Source organism: Grampus griseus (assembly GCF_964374135.1).
Source record: "Grampus griseus genome assembly, chromosome: 3".
NCBI lineage: Eukaryota > Metazoa > Chordata > Mammalia > Artiodactyla > Delphinidae > Grampus > Grampus griseus.
This window is the reverse complement of record NC_139019.1, coordinates 160,976,193-160,995,550: the sequence shown is the minus strand read 5'-3', so window position 1 is coordinate 160,995,550 and position 19,358 is coordinate 160,976,193. Positions and strand designations below refer to the sequence as shown.

The 19,358-nt window shown below is 50.7% G+C and overlaps 2 protein-coding genes and 1 long non-coding RNA gene across 5 annotated transcripts; 2 read left to right on the top strand and 1 right to left on the bottom strand.

The window, feature by feature from the left end:
* Nucleotides 1–3,735: 3,735 nt before the first annotated feature.
* RAB3A (RAB3A, member RAS oncogene family) lies at nt 3,736–9,310 on the top strand. Its single transcript, XM_082652476.1, has 5 exons — nt 3,736–3,872; nt 5,019–5,246; nt 6,388–6,506; nt 7,137–7,261; nt 8,502–9,310. The coding sequence occupies exons 2-5, from the start codon at nt 5,019–5,021 to the stop codon at nt 8,690–8,692; spliced, it is 663 nt and encodes a 220-aa protein (XP_082508602.1). The 5' UTR covers nt 3,736–3,872; the 3' UTR covers nt 8,693–9,310.
* An 85-nt stretch (nt 9,311–9,395) lies between these two features.
* On the bottom strand, nt 9,396–12,327 carry MPV17L2 (MPV17 mitochondrial inner membrane protein like 2). The gene is made up of 5 exons (XM_082651974.1): nt 12,104–12,327; nt 11,305–11,475; nt 10,527–10,603; nt 10,238–10,366; nt 9,396–9,917 (listed from the first exon to the last, which is right to left on the bottom strand). Exons 1-5 carry the CDS (start codon nt 12,288–12,290, stop codon nt 9,819–9,821), a joined length of 663 nt encoding a protein of 220 aa, XP_082508100.1. The 5' UTR covers nt 12,291–12,327; the 3' UTR covers nt 9,396–9,818.
* A 526-nt stretch (nt 12,328–12,853) lies between these two features.
* LOC309820309 lies at nt 12,854–19,098 on the top strand. 3 transcript variants are annotated; one of them, XR_014296502.1, is made up of 3 exons: nt 12,854–13,155; nt 13,897–14,047; nt 18,974–19,098. It is a non-coding gene; the product is annotated as an uncharacterized lncRNA (long non-coding RNA). The 3 variants fall into 3 exon arrangements; XR_014296503.1 differs by lacking the exon at nt 18,974–19,098 and adding an exon at nt 15,990–16,251 and having other exon boundaries at nt 12,855–13,155; XR_014296504.1 differs by lacking the exon at nt 18,974–19,098 and adding an exon at nt 15,217–15,462 and having other exon boundaries at nt 12,858–13,155.
* The last annotated feature ends 260 nt before the right edge of the window (nt 19,099–19,358 follow it).

The following is a 19,358-nucleotide window of genomic DNA, read 5'->3' as shown; positions in this document are numbered from 1 at the left end:
TTCCACACTTTTAAAAGGCAGAGATTTATGGGAGTTTTAAAAGGCAGAGATTTATGGGAGTTTTAAAAGGCAGAGATTTATGGGATTTTTATTTATATATATATTTTATCCTTTCCACCTTGCAAGTAATACATGTCACTGTAGAGAATCCGAAAATAATGGAAACATGTAAAGACGAAAATAAAATTCTGCTGTAACCTCACCCACAGATCATCTGCCTTCAGCATTTCACCTTATTTCCCTCTGTTTTTTTCTCTACCCATTCATAAGAACACTCATATGTCCCCCTTCATTTTGGGCCACAGGTATTCCTCCCTCTTCCCCTTACTGACTGCACGCTACCCACACTGTTTTTTTAACACCCCAAGCACAGTCCCACCTCAGGCCCTTGGCACATGCTGTGCCCCCTACCTGGAATACTTCTCTCCCTCATCCTCCCGCTTTGGGTCTCAGCTCAGCATCCCCTTCTCCAGGAAGTCCTTCCTGACCCTCCCCCTCCCACCCCAGGCTGGCACTGGTGGAAGCTCTCTGGCAGTCTTTGCCAATGTCAACAAATCTCTTAACCTCCCCGAGCCTTTGTCATTTCGCGGGTAAAATGTGCTCTTCGTGAGGATCACAGAATTGTAACAACAGGTATTGTTTGAGGAAAGCATGTCCTGAGCTCTTTCTTCACAGGTATAGAAACTGAGGCTCACAGAGGGGATGAGGAAGAAGTCACTCACATGCTCCAGGTCTCCCATTTCCTCCCGTTTAGGGTCCTTCCTGAGGGACATAATCCTTGCCTTTGTGGCCCACTCTAGACCCAAAGAGGAGGGTGGGAGAAGATCTTTAGGGCCCCTGGGAACTTTCAGCCCTTGTGAACTCCTAGGGTGACTCGTAGGGCCTCAGTTTGCCCTCTGTTGAGGAAGAAAATGTTGCCTGGCCCCCCTTCCTCACAGAGCTGGAGAGGGGTTGTCCCTCGAGCTTGTTTAGTGAGTTCCAGCCTCAGGGCCTTTGAACTTGCTGTTCTTGCTGTCTGGAGCACTGTTCCCCCACTTCTCCCAGTGGCCAGCTCATTCTCCTCCTTCAGATTCCTGCTCAAATGTCACTTCCTCAGAGAGGTCTTCCCTAACCTCAGTGGCCAAAGTCACGCTCCTTCCAATCATTCATTTGTTCATTCATTCATGTCATACCATCACAGGGCACCTACTGTGTCCAAAGGTGTAGGTGCTGGGGACACCGATCCCCGCCTTTCAAAGCTCACAGCTGGCTATTGGATAAATAAGTCAACATGATCATTTCTAATGGGGAGGTATCAGGAAGGAAAACTATGGTGACATGATAGGAGGTGACATGGTGAAATCAGAACTTCTGGAGGGAGGTGGGTGTTGATTGGAGATCTGAAGGGGATGAGAGAGCCAGGCACAGAAATATCTGGGGAAGAGGACACAGCAGGTGCAAAGGCCCTGAGGCAAGGTTGCACCTGGAACCTCGAGGAGGGAGAGGAGAAAGATGAGGTAGTGGATGGGATCTGAGAGGGTTTGGGGCCCTTCTCCTATGCAGCTCTGTTGCTCGGACCACACAGAACATCTCCCCTCAAGTCTGTAGTCCTCACCTCCAATTCGACCATCCCTAATTCCAGAGCCTTATGCTTATTCTTAACAATAAATCCTTCCATTATTTTTATTTTAAAATACAAAATCCTGGGACTTCTCTGGTGGCGCAGTGGTTAAGAAACCGTCTGCTAATGCAAGGGACACGGGTTCGAGCCCTGGCCGGGAAGATCCCACATGCCGTGGAGCAACTAAACTCGTGCGCCACAACTACTGAGTCTGTGTGCCACAACTACTGAAGCCCGCGCGCCTAAAGCCCGTGCTCCGCAACAAGAGAAGCCACGGCAATGAGAAGCTCGCGCACCGCAACGAAGATTAGCCCCTGCTCGCTGGAACTAGAGAAAGCCCGTGTGTAGCAACGAAGACCCAGCGCAGCCAAATAAATAAATGATTAAATACATAAATAAAATAAAATACAAAATCCTTTGTGCAGAAGCTCGTATACATTGGTGTGGGCCTTTACCCTTTGGGAAAAAAATAAGTGGGTATTTCCGATCGACACCCACGTACAAACCCGGAAGCATGCATTTGGGAGGTCAGGGAGCCTAGCTGCCTTGCACGCCCTCCCCTCCACCTGGGCAGCGCCTGGAGCCCCCCCCCCAATCCCCCACCCCAAAGCGGGAACTCGACTGCTGGTCTTCCCGTGGGGAGAGATTGGAGGTGGATTTATATTTATTCATTATCTTTTTCTGAATCTTCCCAGCTCTCCGCAGTGGGTTTGTGATACTTTTATAGTCTGAGTGAAGAGGAGGGACAAAAATGTTATCCTTAGAAAAAAATAGATTTCCCAACTGCAAGGAGAGCTGGAGGGACGTCTCCGCACTTCCGGGGCGCTGGGGGCGGGGGTGGGGGGAGTGGGCGGCCTCCAGGCGCTAAGTTATTCTGGTTTCTAGGCGCCTCTGCAGCTGGCGAGCTTTTTATAAAAAAGACAAGCCCCGCCCCTCGTCTCCTGAGGAGGAATCAGGGAGATCAGAATTTTCCTGGGGCCACACGCCCCCTGCCGGGTGTGGGGACCGGAGTTGGGGTCAGGGCAGAGACCTGGAATGGAGGCCAAAGTCTCGTTCTTCCTCCCCTCCCCCAATTCTGACTTTTTCACATGAAGACGGATGTGACAGGTCACCTTGGACCCCAAAGTCTCCATCTCTGAGTCTCATTTTGCCAGGATGGAGGAGGGAGGACTCTCTGTCCCTGTCTTTTTAAACTCAGGAACCAGGGAGGAGTAAAGCATCTCCCACCCCTTGTCTTTATTGTTGGGTCTTTGAACCTCGCTCGTATCCTCCCTGTTTCCCAGGTTTTTTACCGCAGACTTTGCGAGTTTAAGGGACAGGCCGTTTTTCTGCCCTACTTCCTGCATTTCGTTGAATTTTTCTCTGGAAAATGGGGAGCAGGAAGGAAAGGGGTTCCTGGAGCGTTCGTTAGCCCCTTCCTTTTTTCTGGAAATTGGTGGGGAAGGGTGACTCTCTTGATCCCAATTTCTTCTTTCTTTTTTTTTTTTTCTTTCTTTTTGGGTCTTACAGCTGAAATTAGACGGAGTCTATCTTGACCCCTATTTCCGCTTTTTCTTCTTTTCTACTTATGTTGAACCCAATAAATAGGAGACGTGGAGCATCTTCTCGAACCTCTGTGCCTCTTTTCTGAAATTGGGAATAGGGAGCGTTTAAGGAGAGGTCACAGCACCCTGGACTGAAAGGGGACCTCCTGAGTCTCCGACCTGGGTGCATGGGGGCGGGGAAAGGGAACACCCCCAGAAGACCCAGGCTCAGCCCAGGCCTCAACCTCTCGTCCCTTCAACCGCTCGGGAACCGCCATTGGACAGGAGGAGGGCGTGACAATCTTTGATTGGCTACTTAGCCCGTCGCTCGAGAACTTAAGCCAATGAGGAGGCGCCGCGTAGCCCCGCCTCCCTAACGCTGAAGAGAGGTGGAGCCGGCAGGCGATTCCACCCCTCCCGCACCGCTTCTGCTAGCTACTGGATGAGCTCGCTGGGCCCCGCCCCATTCTCATGTCAATCTGCGTGGGAACCCCGCCCCTCCCGGCTCTGCGTGCGACCGTGGACCACCTCCCCATCTGTGGCTCCTCCCCAGAATGGCGTCACGACCTCATCTGCATATGAAGCCCCGCCCCTCTGTGCAGGACGTCACCGCGGACTGCAGGGGCCTGAGCCGCTGCCGTCGCCTCCGCTGACACGCAGCCCCACATCAGCGCACTGGGGGCCCTGTCACCGCCGCTGCCAAAAAAGTCGCTGCCGCTAGGGTCGCCGCCGCATCAGTGTAGGGAAAGGTGAGCTCCCGGACGGTCCGGTGCGCTCCCTCTCGGAGCACATACATAACCTTCATTTGACTGATGGGCTGGGGTAGGGGGACGAAGTTGGCCGGCGTTAAATGAGGGGAAGGATGCGGCGGTCGCGAGCCTGGGGAGGGGTAGGGCCCCGGCTTCCTCTACCTGCCCTATCCTCACCCCCCACCCCCATCCCTCCACCCCCGGCTCTGCGGCGGAGGGGGAGGGGAGACGAGACCAGTGCCTTGCGGGAAGCTGTGCGCGCGGGAGGCTCCGTGCGTGCGCGTGCGTGTGGTGTGCACACGCGTGTGCGCGCCCGCCTGTGCGGGCGGATCTGTGTGTACCCTTGCTTGTGTACCAGGGTATTCTCGTGTGACCCCTTGGAGGTCCCGATCCAAGTTTGTGCGTGTTTCAGGCATGTGGAGGGAGACGCGTGGACTGTGCGTGTGCGTGCACAGCAATGTGCATATGTGCACGGAGATGCGTGCCCGTGTGGGTGACGTGTACTCGGCTGCACGGGTGGAGGACGCAGTGCGCACGGGTGGGTTTGCACATTTGTATATGCATGTCGGTGAGCAGACAGGCTCCGTCCCGTGCACCGAGAGTGTTCGACGCTCAGATATGCACGAGCGTGTCCGAGTGTGTGCCCTGCTGTGTGCACGTGAGCGTGTGCACGCCCCGCTCCTATCACGTGATGTAGCTGTCTCAGCCCGAGCTCTCCCAGCCTGGGAGTCTGGGAGGAGGACTGCGGACACGCGTCCCTGTGGTACCGTACACGCGTGTGCACGTGCGCCCGCGTGGCTCAGTTCTGAGGAACATGAATGATTGATGGGGGGCGGGGCCGGCCGTAGTCACCCCTCCAGGCGCAGCTGTAGTGCTTAGGTTACAGCCGGACCTGGGGAACAGGCGTGCTGGAGGGGGCTGCAGGGGTGTCTCCATCCCCTGCGTTCTGAGGTTCTCCCCTGAAACCTCGGGCCTTTCAAGGTCATGGCCCGCCCTCTGCCGTGGGCTGCACCGTTACTACTGGGGCTCCTGATGGGATAAGGGTAACCTCCGCCCCTCTCTGGGAGCTCTCCATCCTGAGCCTGGGCTTGAGTGTTTGGGGGTGGAGGGAGACCCCTCACGCTCGTCTATGCTCCGCACCCCCAGATGGCATCCGCCACAGACTCTCGCTATGGGCAGAAGGAGTCCTCGGACCAGAACTTCGACTATATGTTCAAGATCCTCATCATCGGAAATAGCAGCGTGGGCAAGACGTCTTTCCTCTTCCGCTACGCAGACGACTCCTTCACGCCTGCCTTTGTCAGCACTGTAGGCATTGACTTCAAGGTCAAGACCATCTACCGAAACGATAAGAGGATCAAGCTGCAAATCTGGGTGGGTCCAGCTGGGGGGCTTCTGGCTTCATCACTCTCCCTCCCGAGAATAGCAGCCCCAGCTTTGCCTATTTCTTTCCTGTCTAGATTCATTCATTACACACTGGGCATTTATCAAGCACTTACTGTGTACAAGGGGCTAGAGGCACTGAAGAGAGTGCCCCTGTTCTTCCATCAGTGCCTAATCAGTGCTCTTCAGGGGTGGGGAAGGAGCAAATTCTGGGTCCTCTCCTGACCCTGACATCATCAGATGCATCATTTGCTTGGTGCCTCAGTTTCCCCGTGTTCAAGTTCCTCCATGTGTGTCTGTATCAGGTTTGAGAGGGATCTTGACCCCCAACCTCATTCCCTGGGACAGGAGCAGGCTCCTCCGTCAGGGTCTTCTGGCCACTTTCCTCAACGCCCCCGAGGCCTGAGGAAGCCTGCCAAATGCCAAGTCAGAACTGCTCGTTCCCTGCCCACAGTCCTTCCGCGGCTCCCACCTCACTCCGGGTAAAACCTGCACCCCTCCAGGCAGCCAGACCCTGCCTAGTCTGCCCCTGTTGTTACCCCATCTCATGTCTCCTTCCATCTCTGTCTCAGCCTCTTCATTGCTCCTCAAATGTACCAAATGCAGTCCCACTTCAGGGCATTTGCCCGGGCTGTGCCTTCTGCCTGGACCGTCCTTCCTCTGATCCCCACATGGTTCCCTCCCTCATCCTTCAAGTTTAAAATTGAAGGCAGCCCACGCTGCCCATCCTTGTCGGGCTTTTTTCTCCTCAGTCCTTGCCACCCTCTGACGATACATTTTCTACCTTTTCACAGGTTTATTGTCTGTTTCCTGCACTGGATTGTCAGTTTCACAAGGGCAGTGATTTTGGTCCATTTTGTTTACAGCTGTGTCCCCAGTGCCCAGCACAGGGTGTGGCACAGGTACACGTGTTGATTGAATGAGGGAACGATTCTGTAGGTACCTTAGGATGACTGGGTACCACATTCCCAGTGCAGGCAGCCAGCTCACTCTCCCTGACCCACTGTGCCTCTGGGCAAGCCCCTGCTCCTCTGGGCCTCGAGGGCGCTGGACCTGACCATCTCAGAGTTCATACCCACTCTGAGGAGTTTCCGTGTGTGTCCTCTCTGACACCCTGTCTCTTCTTCCCCAGGACACGGCGGGGCAAGAGCGGTATCGGACCATCACGACAGCCTACTACCGGGGCGCCATGGGCTTCATCCTCATGTACGACATCACCAACGAGGAGTCCTTCAATGCGGTGCAGGACTGGTGAGCGTGCCCCCACCTGCTCACAGATGGTCTTCTGAGCTAGGCTTGGTGTAAAGCCTGGGGTACAGGCAGAGATCAGGGAGCCCCAGCCGCTTGGCAGAAATGTAAATAACAATATTGGGGTCCCAGCCCTGCTATCAATCTATAATCATTAAAACAGTGTGGCATCAGCTCAAAATAATGGGAAGCAGGGTTTCAGGTGGAAAAATGAAACTGTAAACATACAGGAAAAAAAAATCTGGGAGGGACAGAAAATATGAAGACAGTTTGCATAGGTTAGAGGATATAAACATTGACATTTTCTGACTAGAGTAATGATACATTTTGAGAAAATGTTTGAATTTGTTTAAGAGCGAGAATCCTTCTCTGGGGGTGGGGCGTATCTGGGAAGGATGGGAAAAGCTGCTTGAAAGAGGGACTCTCAAGAGCAGTGAACTGTGGGAGCAGACACCTGCAGAGTGTTCCTGGCAGGACAAAGACAGGGAGGAGGATCGAGCCTGCCTCCCTCAAGAATTAAAGAATTAATGGGAGGTGGGGGCTGGAGTGGGGGGAGGATGGGGGGAAGGGGGAGAGGGGGGCAGAGCTCAGATTCTCCAAGCCCTAACCCTCCTCTGTCACCACCTCCTCCAGGTCAACCCAGATCAAGACCTACTCATGGGACAATGCCCAGGTGCTGCTGGTGGGGAACAAGTGTGACATGGAGGATGAGCGGGTGGTGTCGTCGGAACGCGGTCGGCAGCTGGCTGACCACCTGGGTGAGTACCCAGTGAGGCTGGACACCCACAGGCTAGGAAAGGGACACTGAGGCCCTGAAAGGGGAGGAGACACACCCAAAGTCTCACAGCAAAGCCAGGATTCGAGTCCAGATGATTCATACTTTCTGCAAGCTGGCCTTGATCCAGGGGCCATTTGAGGTGAGTCTCTTTTTTTTTAAATTAATTTGTTTTATTTATTTATTTTTGGCTGCATTGGGTCTTCACTGCTGTGCGCGGGCTTTCTCTAGTTGCGGCAAGTGGGGGCTACTCTTTGTTGCGGTGCACGGGCTTCTCATTGCAGTGGCTTCTCTTGCTGCGGAGCACGGGCTCCAGGCACGCAGGCTTCAGTAGTTGTAGCACGCAGGCTCAGTAGTGGTGGCTCGCGGGCTCTAGAGCACAGGCTCAGTAGTGGCGGCGCACGGGCTTAGTTGCTCCGCAGCATGTGGGATCTTCCCTGACCAGGGCTTGAACCCATGTCCCCTGCATTAGCAGGCGGATTCTTAACCACTGCGCCACCAGGGAAGCCCCTTGAGGTTGAGTCTGATGGATGCTTAGGAGTTTGCTCTGCAGGAAGTTTCTGATTCATTCTGATACTCTCACTGCTCAGCCTTGTGCTGGGTGTTGCTGGGCCCCTGAGAGGCCTCCAGCTTTGTGAGAGAGGAAAGGACCTCAGCTGGCGGAGCCAGGCTCTGCCTGGCATAGGTAAGTCTTCCTGGAAGTGGGCCTTGGATCTGGTACTTAAAGAAAAAGGAGGTCTTTCAGACAGAAGAAACAGTGTGGGCAAAGGCCAGACATGGGAAAGATCCTTTTGGCAAAGTTTTATGTGACTGCAGCATGAGGGTCACTTGGAGGAAATATGGCTGATCTCGCAGGGCCTGAAGCACGAGCTGAGGAGCCAGACCTTTCAGAGGGCAATAGGGAGCCATGGAGAGTGTGTGAGCAGGGGAAGGCCTGGGTCTGAATGTCAGATGCCGCCAGGGCCAGGGCTAGGCTGGATGGTGGAAGCAGGGAAGTGGGTCTTACCAGGGCTCTGGGGACAATGAGAGGGGATAGTTTTAGGGTGAAGAAAGGAGTGCAGGAAATAAAGGCTGACTCAGTCCAGTGTTGCTTCCGCAAGGGACCTGTCAGTGCCTTTAACATGCAGTTGGCACTGGGAATCTCCAGGTGTTACCTGCCCTCAGAAAAGTGTCTCTGGGCGTGGGGGAACCAGGGTCCTCACCCCTCCCTTCCCTGACCACAGGGTTCGAGTTCTTTGAGGCAAGCGCCAAGGACAACATTAATGTCAAGCAGACCTTTGAGCGGCTGGTGGATGTCATCTGCGAGAAGATGTCCGAATCATTGGACACAGCCGATCCTGCAGTCACGGGCACCAAGCAGGGCCCACAGCTCACGGACCAGCAGGCGCCCCCGCACCAGGACTGCGCCTGCTGAGAGCTGCCCCGCCCCATCCTGGCCCCGCCCTCTGGGCCTGAGCCAGGGCCCCTACTGGCCATGGGCGTGAGTCCCCTGCCCTGATTTAGCCCATCACCCTATTTATTATCGTAGCTATTTATTTATTTATTTATTGGAGATGTCCCCCAGGGGCTCGGGCACCCCACCTGCTCCGTGCCCCACCCTGTACATACAGCCCTGTTCCCGCTCTGCAGTGGCGTGTTGTGGCCCCGTGAACTCACCACTCACCCTTCTCTCCAGACCCCACCTTTTTATAAATTCACCCCCATCAACAGTTATCAGTTTTTAAGTGGGGGCCGGATGACACCCCAGCGCAGTCTGGTTGCATGATGCAAGGTAGCCAGACCTGCCAGCCTCCTGGCTGTGACACGGTAGGTCCAGGTGACTGCAGGCATCTCGACGTGGACCACGGGGTGTGTCAGAGCCAGGAAATGGCCCGCCTGGCTCCTCGCCCCCAAGGTTGTACCTGTTTTTGGAGGGGGGTGGGGGCTGCTGTGGATATTCACCACCCTGGGACACCACCTCTCACCAGACCTGTTCTGATGTCATGAGTGTCAAACATGCCCCCCAGTCCCCCCAGGAGATGTCATGACAACACTACACACACCCAATAAAGTGAATGGATGACACAGTGTCCCTATGAGCGCCGGCCTGCCAGTGCTGGCTTTGCTCATCCACAAGATTTTCAATTACAAAGAGAATTTAATTCTCTATACTTCCATAGTCCACGAACAGAGGATGAGACTGGAGGCTACATACCCCACCCAAGGCTCCAAATTCTGGGGGCCCTGCTCCAAGTGTATGGGCGATGTCCCCACCTTGGTCCCAGAGTCCAGCCCGCAGGAGTGTTGAGGGCTTGGTACTAGCTGGCTGGCTGAGGCCCAGTGCTGAGGGTGGAACGTCTGTCACCAGTCACTTGAGGCTCTCCCAGAAGGGTTGGGGGATGACGGTCCATCTTCATGGTTGTGTTCCAGATGGAGAAACAGAGGCCCGGCAGTGGGCTTGGAAGGGGCAGCCCAACCGGATGCCTAGGAATCAGGGTGGGCCTAGGACTGGGCCCAGCAGTCCGTTCCCCTTCCTGCCCAGGCGGCTGGTCAGCTGAGGGTCAGTCTTGCCCTGGCTGGCATGTGGTGGCAGTGTGGGGCAGCTCAGTCTGCACAGTGCCCAGGGCCACACAGCCTGGGGGCGCTGGGGGGCCTGGGATCTGTCCACACAAGAGGATCTGGTTACAGGCATTTGTTCATCCCTCTGGGCTCCTCACTGAACCCTCCTCCACCCGTCAGGGCTGGGGTCAGCCTTGCCGGACAGATGCGGCAGGGACATGGCCGAGGTCACATCAGACAGAAGACGTGGGCTTGGTCTTCACCCCGCTATTGATCAGCAACCCACCCACCCACCATGGGGTGCAGGTTGTCCCGGGCACAAGAGACTCGCACCCTGGAGCGTAGTTGTACTGCCATTTGGGGCTCACACATGTGGCCCCCCAGGAGTCCCCTGGGTACTTGGTCTGCCCACTGCGCTTACCCGGTATTTCAGATAGGAGAGGTATGTGTCCCAGCCCAGCGTCAGGCCGTTGATGTAGGTGACTCGGAACTGGGGGGGCACGAAGAGGAAGTTCACCAGCTGCGCAGCAGGCCACACGCACCAGTCAGTCTACGGGGAGGGGTGGAATGCAGTGAGAGGCGGGGCCGGGCGGGGCCGGGTGGCTGTGAGAGGTGGGGCTTTGAAAGGGGGTGCCTGTGAAAGGGAGAGGAGGGACAGATGCAAGGGGGCGGAGATGAAGGATAGGCGGGGCCTGGGCAGGCACGCCCACCTTGTAGAATTCCCAGAACTTGTCCCGCAGCTCCTGGCAGCTCTCGCCCAGGGTCTGGCCCTCCAGGCAGCCAAGGCCTAGGAAGGAAACCAAGAGATGAGAGTGTCAGAGGCTGGGGAGTACGGAGTACGACAGTAGAGCGGGTGGGGTAGGACCCCTGAGGAACAGTGTCTCAGGCAGAGGAAACAGGACATTTAAAAGCCTTGCAGTGGGAAGGGCAGCACAGCAGGGTGGCTAAACAACAGAACAAGTCAAGTCGGGGAGAAGTGAGAGGAGAGAGGTCTGTCGTGAATAATCGCGTACCCTGAGGGATGCAAGTGAGAGGAGAGAGGTCTGTCGTGAATAATCGCGTACCCTGAGGGATGCGTACGCCACACACCCTTGTTGAGGCTGAGGCTAGTTTATTACCGGTCCTAGGATGCTTGTGCCCTGTCAACGTCAGTCTCAGCTCCCCTTCCTCCAGCCTCAGAGCCTTTGCGTGGGCTGTTCCCCCTGTCTGCTGGCTCCTTCTTCAAGTCTCAGCTGAGTGTCTTCTCCTTTGGGACGTTCTCCCAACCCAGGGCAGCCCCATCAGACACTGTCTTCATCCTTCCTACATTTAGCATCCTTCTCTGTGATTCTGCCATTCACACTTGCCTCCACTGAGTCTGTCCTATCACCACTGTACCCCAGCCTTCAGGAGGTGCATCAGTAATGGGTCTACACATCCTTCACACAAAGTTGGCTCTGTCCCTCCCGACCTATGAGGGGCAAAGCCCAAGCTCACGGGGCTCCTTACCCAAGAAGTACCAGACGCCCAGCATGGGAGAGGCCACCAGTTGGTCGACGAGGACCTTCCTGAGGACGTTTGGGAGGCCACGGAAGCCAGATGCAGGGAGCAGGCGGTCCAGCCAGAGGTACCAGTAGTGCAGGAAAGGGCCCATGCTGCAGCCCACAGCAAACATGCTCGCTGTGGGCAGTCCAAGAGTCAGGGGGTGCATGTTAGGCCAGCAAAGCCCCCAATTCACTCCCTCCCTAAGACCTGGGTAAGCCTGACACTCTCCCAGAGCCCAACCCATTACTAGCCCCACTGCCACGTACCATTCCAAGAGCTGCGTTTGCATTTTCTTCCCTCATTCCCTCACCACCGTGGCAGAGTGTTCTACCATCGCCCCGCTTTCCAGAGGAGGAAGCAGAGGCACAGCGGGTAGGGAAGTGTGGGACCAGGGCGCGATCCTAGGCTGGCTGGGGCCAGACGCTGCGCCCTTGACTACCCCGGGTGCAGCATCCTGTGCTCAACGCTAGATCTCTCAGTGCAAGAGAGAGGGAAGCGGACCAGGGGTTGGGCGGGGACCTGACCCTCAGGATGGGAGCGAACAGAAACCCCACGTATGATAGGGGATGAAGACCTCCGAGGGGGGAGGGGACAGAGATCAGGGAGGGGCTGTCTAGGGTGCACGCTGAGGTCAAGGGTCTTGCCAGGGACTGAGGTCACGGGTCATGGGTCACGGCACGCGGGTCCGGGTCACAGGTCTCCGAATTGAGGTTGGGGCCAAAAATCCTCTGGGGTCAAATGCCAGCAGCACTCGCCCCCTCACCTGAGCGCCGCATGTCAAACTTCTGGCCGGGCCGGGCGCGGATCTCCCAGGACTGGCGCGCTCCATCCCCGGCCGCCATGAGAGTGCCGCAGCCCAGCGTGTTGGTGACGAGCAACGCACGGCCTTGGAACAGGGGCTGCCCCGCGGCCCAAAGGCCGCGCAGCCAGCACCAGCCGCCGGACGCCATCGCCTGCCGGGACCTAGGAACCGGCACACCCGGCCGCCCTGCCCATGCCGGCCAATCTCCAGTCACCCCGCGTCCCGGATCCCCGCCTCGCGCCGTGCTACCCAATCGCACGCTGCCTTCGTGATTTGCATGCTTCCCCAAGTCACTGCAGCCAATCGCCGACCGCTTACCTCTTCACTTTGCCCGCCCCGAGAGGTATTAGCCAATCAAAAGTCGGTATCCCGTCTAGAGGCTAATTGCCGAACGAAGCCGCACACCGCCTTCCGCGCCTTACGGGCCAATCGCAAATAGGCTTTGCGTCACACCGCGCATGCCAATTGCTGTCGTTCTAACCTCGTTTTCCCGCCCCTATCAGCTCTGGCCTATGGGTAACCGCCTCCACACCCTTATTTGCCTGCCCAGTACTGAACTGGCCAATCGGAGACCCTCGCTGACTATCGTTAGGCTGGCAAATCATTGACTGTCGTCCTGCGTCCCGCATTGAGATGGCCAATCTTGAACAACTCTACCGAGTTCTCTCTTGTAGTTGCCCTCCAGATTTCCAGATTCTCCCGAAATTCCTGAAAAGGGGATCGGACTGTGGCCATGACTACCGGGGCGGAAGTCCAATCCCGCAGAGACTCGAGAAAGTGGGGGCGGGGCTACAGTTCTGCGGCGCGCGCAGGCCGCTGGGATCCTTGTGTAGACGTTGACCTTGGTCCTGACGACTGCTGGGTATCTGACCTCAGTTCAAGAATAATATAATTAAAAGGTTAGGCACTGTTCTGGGCACATGACGTGCATTAAGACATTTCACAGCAACTTTGTGTTGCTGCAGGGACAGTTTTATCACCTTGTTATTTCCTGTGTTCCTGGAGGGGAAAATGTGAGTTTCAATGGAAATCTGTGCGTTACCTACAGGAACAGGGTGTCGCAAACTGTAGCCTGTGGGCCAAATCCTGTCGGCGCCGGTTTTGGTGAGGCTCGCGAGCTAAGAATTCTCTTACCTTTTTAAATTGGTCGGTGAAAAAATCCAAATAATATTCTGGGACATGTGAAAATTATATGAAATTCAAATTTCCGAATCCATAAATAAAGCTGTGTTGGAACACAGTCATGCCCATTTGTTTCTTTATTGTCTACTCTCATTACAATGAGCAGTTGCAACAAAGATTGTATGGTCTGCAAAAACTGAACTATTTACTATTTGACTCTTTACAAAAAAATTTTTTTCCTCTTTGTTAGAGGACACCCTTCAGGGTTTTCTGATTTTGATTCTATGGGAGATATTTTATAAACCCTGTGGTTATAACTGATAACAGGGAAAAATAATTCTTCCCTATAGACATGCAAATGAATTCTGCTGAGTGGAGAGACGCCCACCCCCCATTTTTTTGCCTTCATTTGCACATGCATTTTACTGTGCTTGTTTTGTCTTGTTGTTTGGTTCTTCTTTGAATTGGGTTTAACGCCTGACCAGTTAGTTCCCTTTATTAACAACGAGTTAACAATTTTTAACACATGCTCATTTTTATTTCTGTATGAGAGTCGTGATTTTTACCTTTTTTGGGAAAATTATCCTTCAACACTTCCTACTGCTGTCCAGTAACTCAGTCTGGTATTCCAGGTTCCAGATTTTACTGCATTTTTGTGGAAAACCTCCAAAATGGTTAAAAGAGGGGGAAAAGTCAAATTATGATTCACGAAACAGAGTCAGGTCAACTTTTTCAGCAGAGAAGTGCATTTCATGGTGGCTGAAGCCCTGGCAACTCCAAGAGGTAAGAGAATCTCGCTGATTCTCTATTTTTCTCATCTGTGTTTTCCTCTCTCTAGATAGGTGCCTTGTTTTTGATGTTTTTATGATGGGTAATGTCACCAGCATTAGAGGCATCAGGGACTGGGAATTTGGCTTTATGGTCTGACCATTTGGCAATCTCTATCAATGTATTACTGGTTTACTGGCTGAAAAGCAATGGAGAATCCATTAAGAATTGAGTGCCCACCAGGAGGAACAGCTTTTGACGTCTAGACCTGTGATTTTGGGTGTTTCTGTTGAAGGAGTTTTCAGAACATGCCACCGCAAAATATGCTACTCTGGCAGATCGATTATTTTGAGTTAAAGGCATTAGTAAGACTGCAAGATGCAAGAAGGGCTCTTGGTCTTTCCTTTTTCTTACTGAAAGCAGGAAATAAAATTCCCATGGCAAAGGTGCCCTCCCTCTACTGGGAGGAAGAAACCCTCTTATCCCCAGAGACAGGGAGTCAAAGCTGAGAGAAATCTGTACAAACAGGTCTTGTTGAAATAACTCTTATCTTCCTTTAGTCTCCCCCATGTATTTTAGTTGCTTTTCTGCAGTTGACGCTCTGTTTAACCTAGTAAATAACAAGTCTTTGGGTCTTCATTTTTCTTGCGAAGACTCCCACGTACATGTAAATAAATTTTTTATGCTTTTCCCCTGTTAATCTGTCTTGTGTGTCAGTCTCAGCCAGAGACTTGTGTGCCGAGAGCTTGGCTTGGCTTTCTGTCTGCTAGGCCATGCTGGTTTTGGTCCTACATGTCCAACCATCAGGTGAGAGCCCTGAGAATATGTAGATGGCCAGAAAGAAATGTGGGTTGCACCCCATTTGTGGCTAGGGTCCTACCGACTACTGGACCACTGTTGCCAGCCTCTGAGGGGAATTGTCTAAGTCTTTCTCTCTTCTGCCCATCTTTGGGAGTGGCTGTGGAACTTGAGAGAGCTGCCTTTTTTGCACCCTCTTTGGGGACCCCTCTATGGTTTAGTCATAGAAGCCTGATTGGTTTTGGTTTTGAATCACTTGGTATGCTTTTGGTTAAAAAAAGAAGTTAAAAAAAAAAAAAAGGGAGTTCAATACTGCCGGGAAAATTTACTGTTTGTCTGGGCTGAAACCTGATGATAAGATATTGAAAGGATTTTTTTTTTAAAAGGAACTCGATGTCAGAAATTGGCTTTATTGGAGACATTCAGAGCCTGACTATTTTCAAGGCCTTCTTCTTTCCTAAGCTAAAATGGAACTATGTACTCAGAGGGCTATTTGGAAATACACCGGCAAGAAAAAAAGTTTAAAAAGGCTTCTTCACAAATATTAGTAACTTGATCCATCTGCCAGAAACACACTTTGGATCCAAATTTTTTTTTTCTTCAATAATGAGTTTAAAATTCTTGTACCTGTCTCATGGCTAAAATTTAAAAATAAAAGTTATAAGATCTCTGCTTCTGTCTCTAGGTTTATGTTTGTCTATATACATGTGCTGTTCTTTTACCTCTGGGAAGTATTGCTAAAAATTAACTTGTAAAAGAGCTCTATTTAATTGGCTTTAAAAAAAGTGCTTATGTAAGTTGATTAGTCATACTGTCTCTACTAGATGTTTAGATTATAAAACTGTAAATTCAAACTAAGAACAAAACAGACAATAAAAGTTAATTGCTTGATGTATATCAAGCACAATAGTAAATTTTAAAATAAAGGAGGTCATCTATTTAACTTTTTACATTCTTCTGTGATTTTTGATACTTGCTTGATTTATCAACAAGAAAAATAACAAGATTGTGGCTAGCTATTTAATGACTCATGAAATTTTCATGAATAATTTAAGCATAATTGTTAAAAACAAGTTAAGTAATAAATGTAAATAGGATAAGAGTTTATAAGTGAACTTCTCAACAATAATTTTGTTTTATAATGTCTCCTTAAAAATAGTTTCTAGGGCTTCCCTGGTGGTGCAGTGGATAAGAACCTGCCTGCCAATGCAGGGGACATGGGTTCCATCCCTGGTCCAGGAAGATCCCACATGCCACGGAGCAACTAAGCCCGTGCGCCACAACTACTGAGTCTGCGCTCTAGAGCCCGTGCTCCGCAGCAAGAGAAGCTACCGCAATGAGAAGCCCGTGCACCGCAGCGAAGAGTAGCCCCTGCTCGCCACAACTAGAGAAAGCCTGCGTGCAGCCACGAAGACCCAACACAGCCAAAAATAAATAAATTAAAAAAAAAATGTTTCTAGGGCTTCCCTGGTGGCGCAGCGGTTGAGAGTCCTGCCGATGCAGGAGACACGGGTTCGTGCCCCGGTCTGGGAAGATCCCACATGCCGCGGCGCGGCTGGGCCCGTGAGCCATGGCCGCTGAGCCTGCGCGTCCGGAGCCTGTGCTCCGCAACAGGAGAGGCCACAACAGTGAGAGGCCTGTGTACCGCAAAAAAAAAAAAAAAAAAAGTTTCCAGAATCATTTTGGAAACTTGAAACCTTATACTAAGTTAAGTGAAATGGTGGATATTCATTGAATATGTAGATAATCTTCAAATATGAGAAAATACTGAAATATTAATCACTAAACATAAGTTTATCTCGTTGGCTTCTTAACTTTTACAAAGGGACTAGTGATGTTTCCGTTAGTAAACACGTCCTTTGCCACATCAAAAAATTGTATTATAAGGAAGCATATGCTTCTAGAAATTATGAAATGATGTATTCATAAATTTGCTAATCTACTATAGAATGTTGGTATGGCCACAGGCAGTTTACAATTGCTTGCTTCCTAGTTTTCACTGGAACTTAGGGTTATGAATTATAATCAATGTAAGTAAATGAAACTGCTAGGAATAATAAAGTTACAGAAAAAAAACTCTGTGAAGTGTGCACGGAAAATAAGATGTGTTTCTGCAGGAAAGAGTATGAGGTATGAAGGATGCGCTCTTTTTTTTTTTTAATTAGCAAGTATTTAATGTAATTTATTTATGTTTGGCTGCGTTGGGTCTTCGTTGCTGTGCATGGGCTTTCTCTAGTTGCGGCGAGCGGGGACTACTCTTCGTTGCGGTGCGCGGGCTTCTCATTGTGGTGGCTTCTCGTTGTGGAGCACAGGCTCTAGGCGCGTGGGCTTCAGTAGTTGTGGCACACAGGCTCAGTAGTTGTGGCAGTCGGGCTTAGTTGCTCCACGGCATGTGATATCTTCCTGGACCAGTGATTGAACCCTTGTCCCCTGCATAGGCAGGCGGATTCTTAACCACTGAGCCACCAGGGAAGTCCAAGGATGCGTTCTTAGGAAGGAAAAAGAAGAGTAATTTTGTCCTTGTTTAAGGGTATTTAGTGATTGTCTCAAAATACAAAAGAGGAAAATAAAGGAGAAAAACCTAAATGGATTTAGAAAGTTGGAGAGGGAGAAAGAGGAAATCTTATCTTGTGTGGTCAAATTGGCAAAAATTAAATGGATTATTATAAGAATTTAAAAAATGAGCTTTATTTAAAATTGTTTTTATTGAAATATAGTTGATTTACAATGTTGCATTAGTTGCAGGTGTACAGCAAAGTGATTCAGTTATACATACATATATACCTACCTATTCCTTTTTAAATTCTTTTTCATTATAGCTTATTACAAGATATTGAGTATAGTTCCCTGTGCCGTACAGTAGGTCCTTGTTGGTTATCAACAATGAGCTTTAATATCAATAATGTGACTATGCAAAACTAGAATTTGACTTTCTTTCTCTGTTAAAAGAATAACATTTTCTTGGATTATTGTAAGAGATTTTTCTTTACCTGTTAAGTAATTCATATAGAAAACAAAGATTCTGTTTTATCAAAATGTTGTCTTTATCAAGTCTTTAATTAGGAAAACTGAGTCGTCTCAAAAGAGCTGGAGCTTTTTCTTTTATTATGTTACTGTATTTGCCTGTCACATCTTTTATTGTCACTTTGGTTAAATAGGTAACTAAGTATTGTTTCATTTAACCTAGTGTTACTTTAACCTAGTGTTCAATTTAACCTAGTGTTCAAATCTTTGACATTCTGGACAAACTTCCCAAAATCAAATTCTAAATTTTATTTCCCCTACACCGTGTTTCCTCTTGAACCATGGTTGGAATTTTAGATTTGGAGCCACTAAACTCTGTCTGCATACCTATTGGTCTGTAATTCAGAAGGCTTTTACTTCTCACTATGTTTTGTTGTATTTTTCTACACCAGGAGGTGTGAGAGGCAGACTTCTAAGATATGGCCCCAAGATTTCTGCCTCAGATGTACACCAGTACATCCTCCTCAAGTGTAGGTAGAACTTGTGAATATGATAAAATGCAAATATGACGTTATGTTGTATTGTAGAAGGGATTTTTTAAAAACTTATTTTACTGAAGTATAGTTGATTTACAGTGTTGTGTTAATTTTTAGAAGGGATTTTGTAGGCATAAGTACCCTAGTCAGTTAATTAAAAAGGAGCTTGGTTAGTGCCCTCACTGTGATGCATTTCTTTTTTTTTAATTGAAGTATAGTTGTATAATATGATATGTTATAGGTATACAATATAGTGATTCACAACTTTTAAAGGTTATACTCCATTTGTAGTTATTATAAAATATTGGTGGGACTTCCCTGGCAGCTCAGTGGATAAGACTCCCCGCTCCCAATGCAGGGGGCCTGGGTTCGATCCTTGGTTAGGGAACTAGATCCCACATGCATGCCACAACTAAGAGTTTGCGTGCCACAACTAAGGAGCCCACCTGCCACAACTAAGACCTGGTGCTACCAAATAAATAAATATTTTTTTTAAAAAGATTGGGCTTCCCTGGTGGCACAGTGGTTAAGAATCCGCCTGCCAATGCAGGTGACACGGGTTCGAGCCCTGGTCCGGGAAGATCCCACATGCCACGAAACAGCTAAGCTGATGCGCCATAACTACTGAGCCTGTGCTCTACAGCCCGCGAGCCACAACTACTGAGCCTGCATGCCACAACTACTGAAGCCCGCGCGCCTAGAGCCCGTGCTCTGCAACAAGGGAAGCCACCGCAATGAGAAGCCTGCGCACCGCAACGAAGGGTAGCCTCCGCTCGCCACAACCAGAGAAAAGCCCACGTGCAGCAACAAAGACCCAACGCAGCCAAAAATAAAATAAATAAAATACAATTAAAAAGAATATTGGCTATAGTCCTCGTGTTGTAGAATATATCCTTGTAGCTTATTTTATACCTAACAGTCTCTACCTCTTAATCCCCTACCCCTATATTGCCCCTCTCCCCTCCCCCTCCCCACTGGTAACCACTAGCTTCTTCTCTATATCTGTGAGGTCTGCTTTTTTTTTTTTT

Excerpts from the sequence above, each read along its gene's own strand:
- MPV17L2 (XM_082651974.1), bottom strand. The coding sequence starts at position 12,290 with ATGGCGTCCGGCGGCTGGTGCTGGCTGCGCGGCCTTTGGGCCGCGGGG. Across the intron at positions 11,476-12,103 it reads GTTTGACATGCGGCGCTCAG|CGAGCATGTTTGCTGTGGGC; the intron begins GTGAGGGGGCGA and ends GACTGCCCACAG. Across the intron at positions 10,367-10,526 it reads AGTTCTGGGAATTCTACAAG|ACTGACTGGTGCGTGTGGCC; the intron begins GTGGGCGTGCCT and ends CCCTCCCCGTAG.
- RAB3A (XM_082652476.1), top strand. The coding sequence starts at position 5,019 with ATGGCATCCGCCACAGACTCTCGCTATGGGCAGAAGGAGTCCTCGGAC. Across the intron at positions 5,247-6,387 it reads GGATCAAGCTGCAAATCTGG|GACACGGCGGGGCAAGAGCG; the intron begins GTGGGTCCAGCT and ends CTTCTTCCCCAG. Across the intron at positions 7,262-8,501 it reads GCAGCTGGCTGACCACCTGG|GGTTCGAGTTCTTTGAGGCA; the intron begins GTGAGTACCCAG and ends CCCTGACCACAG.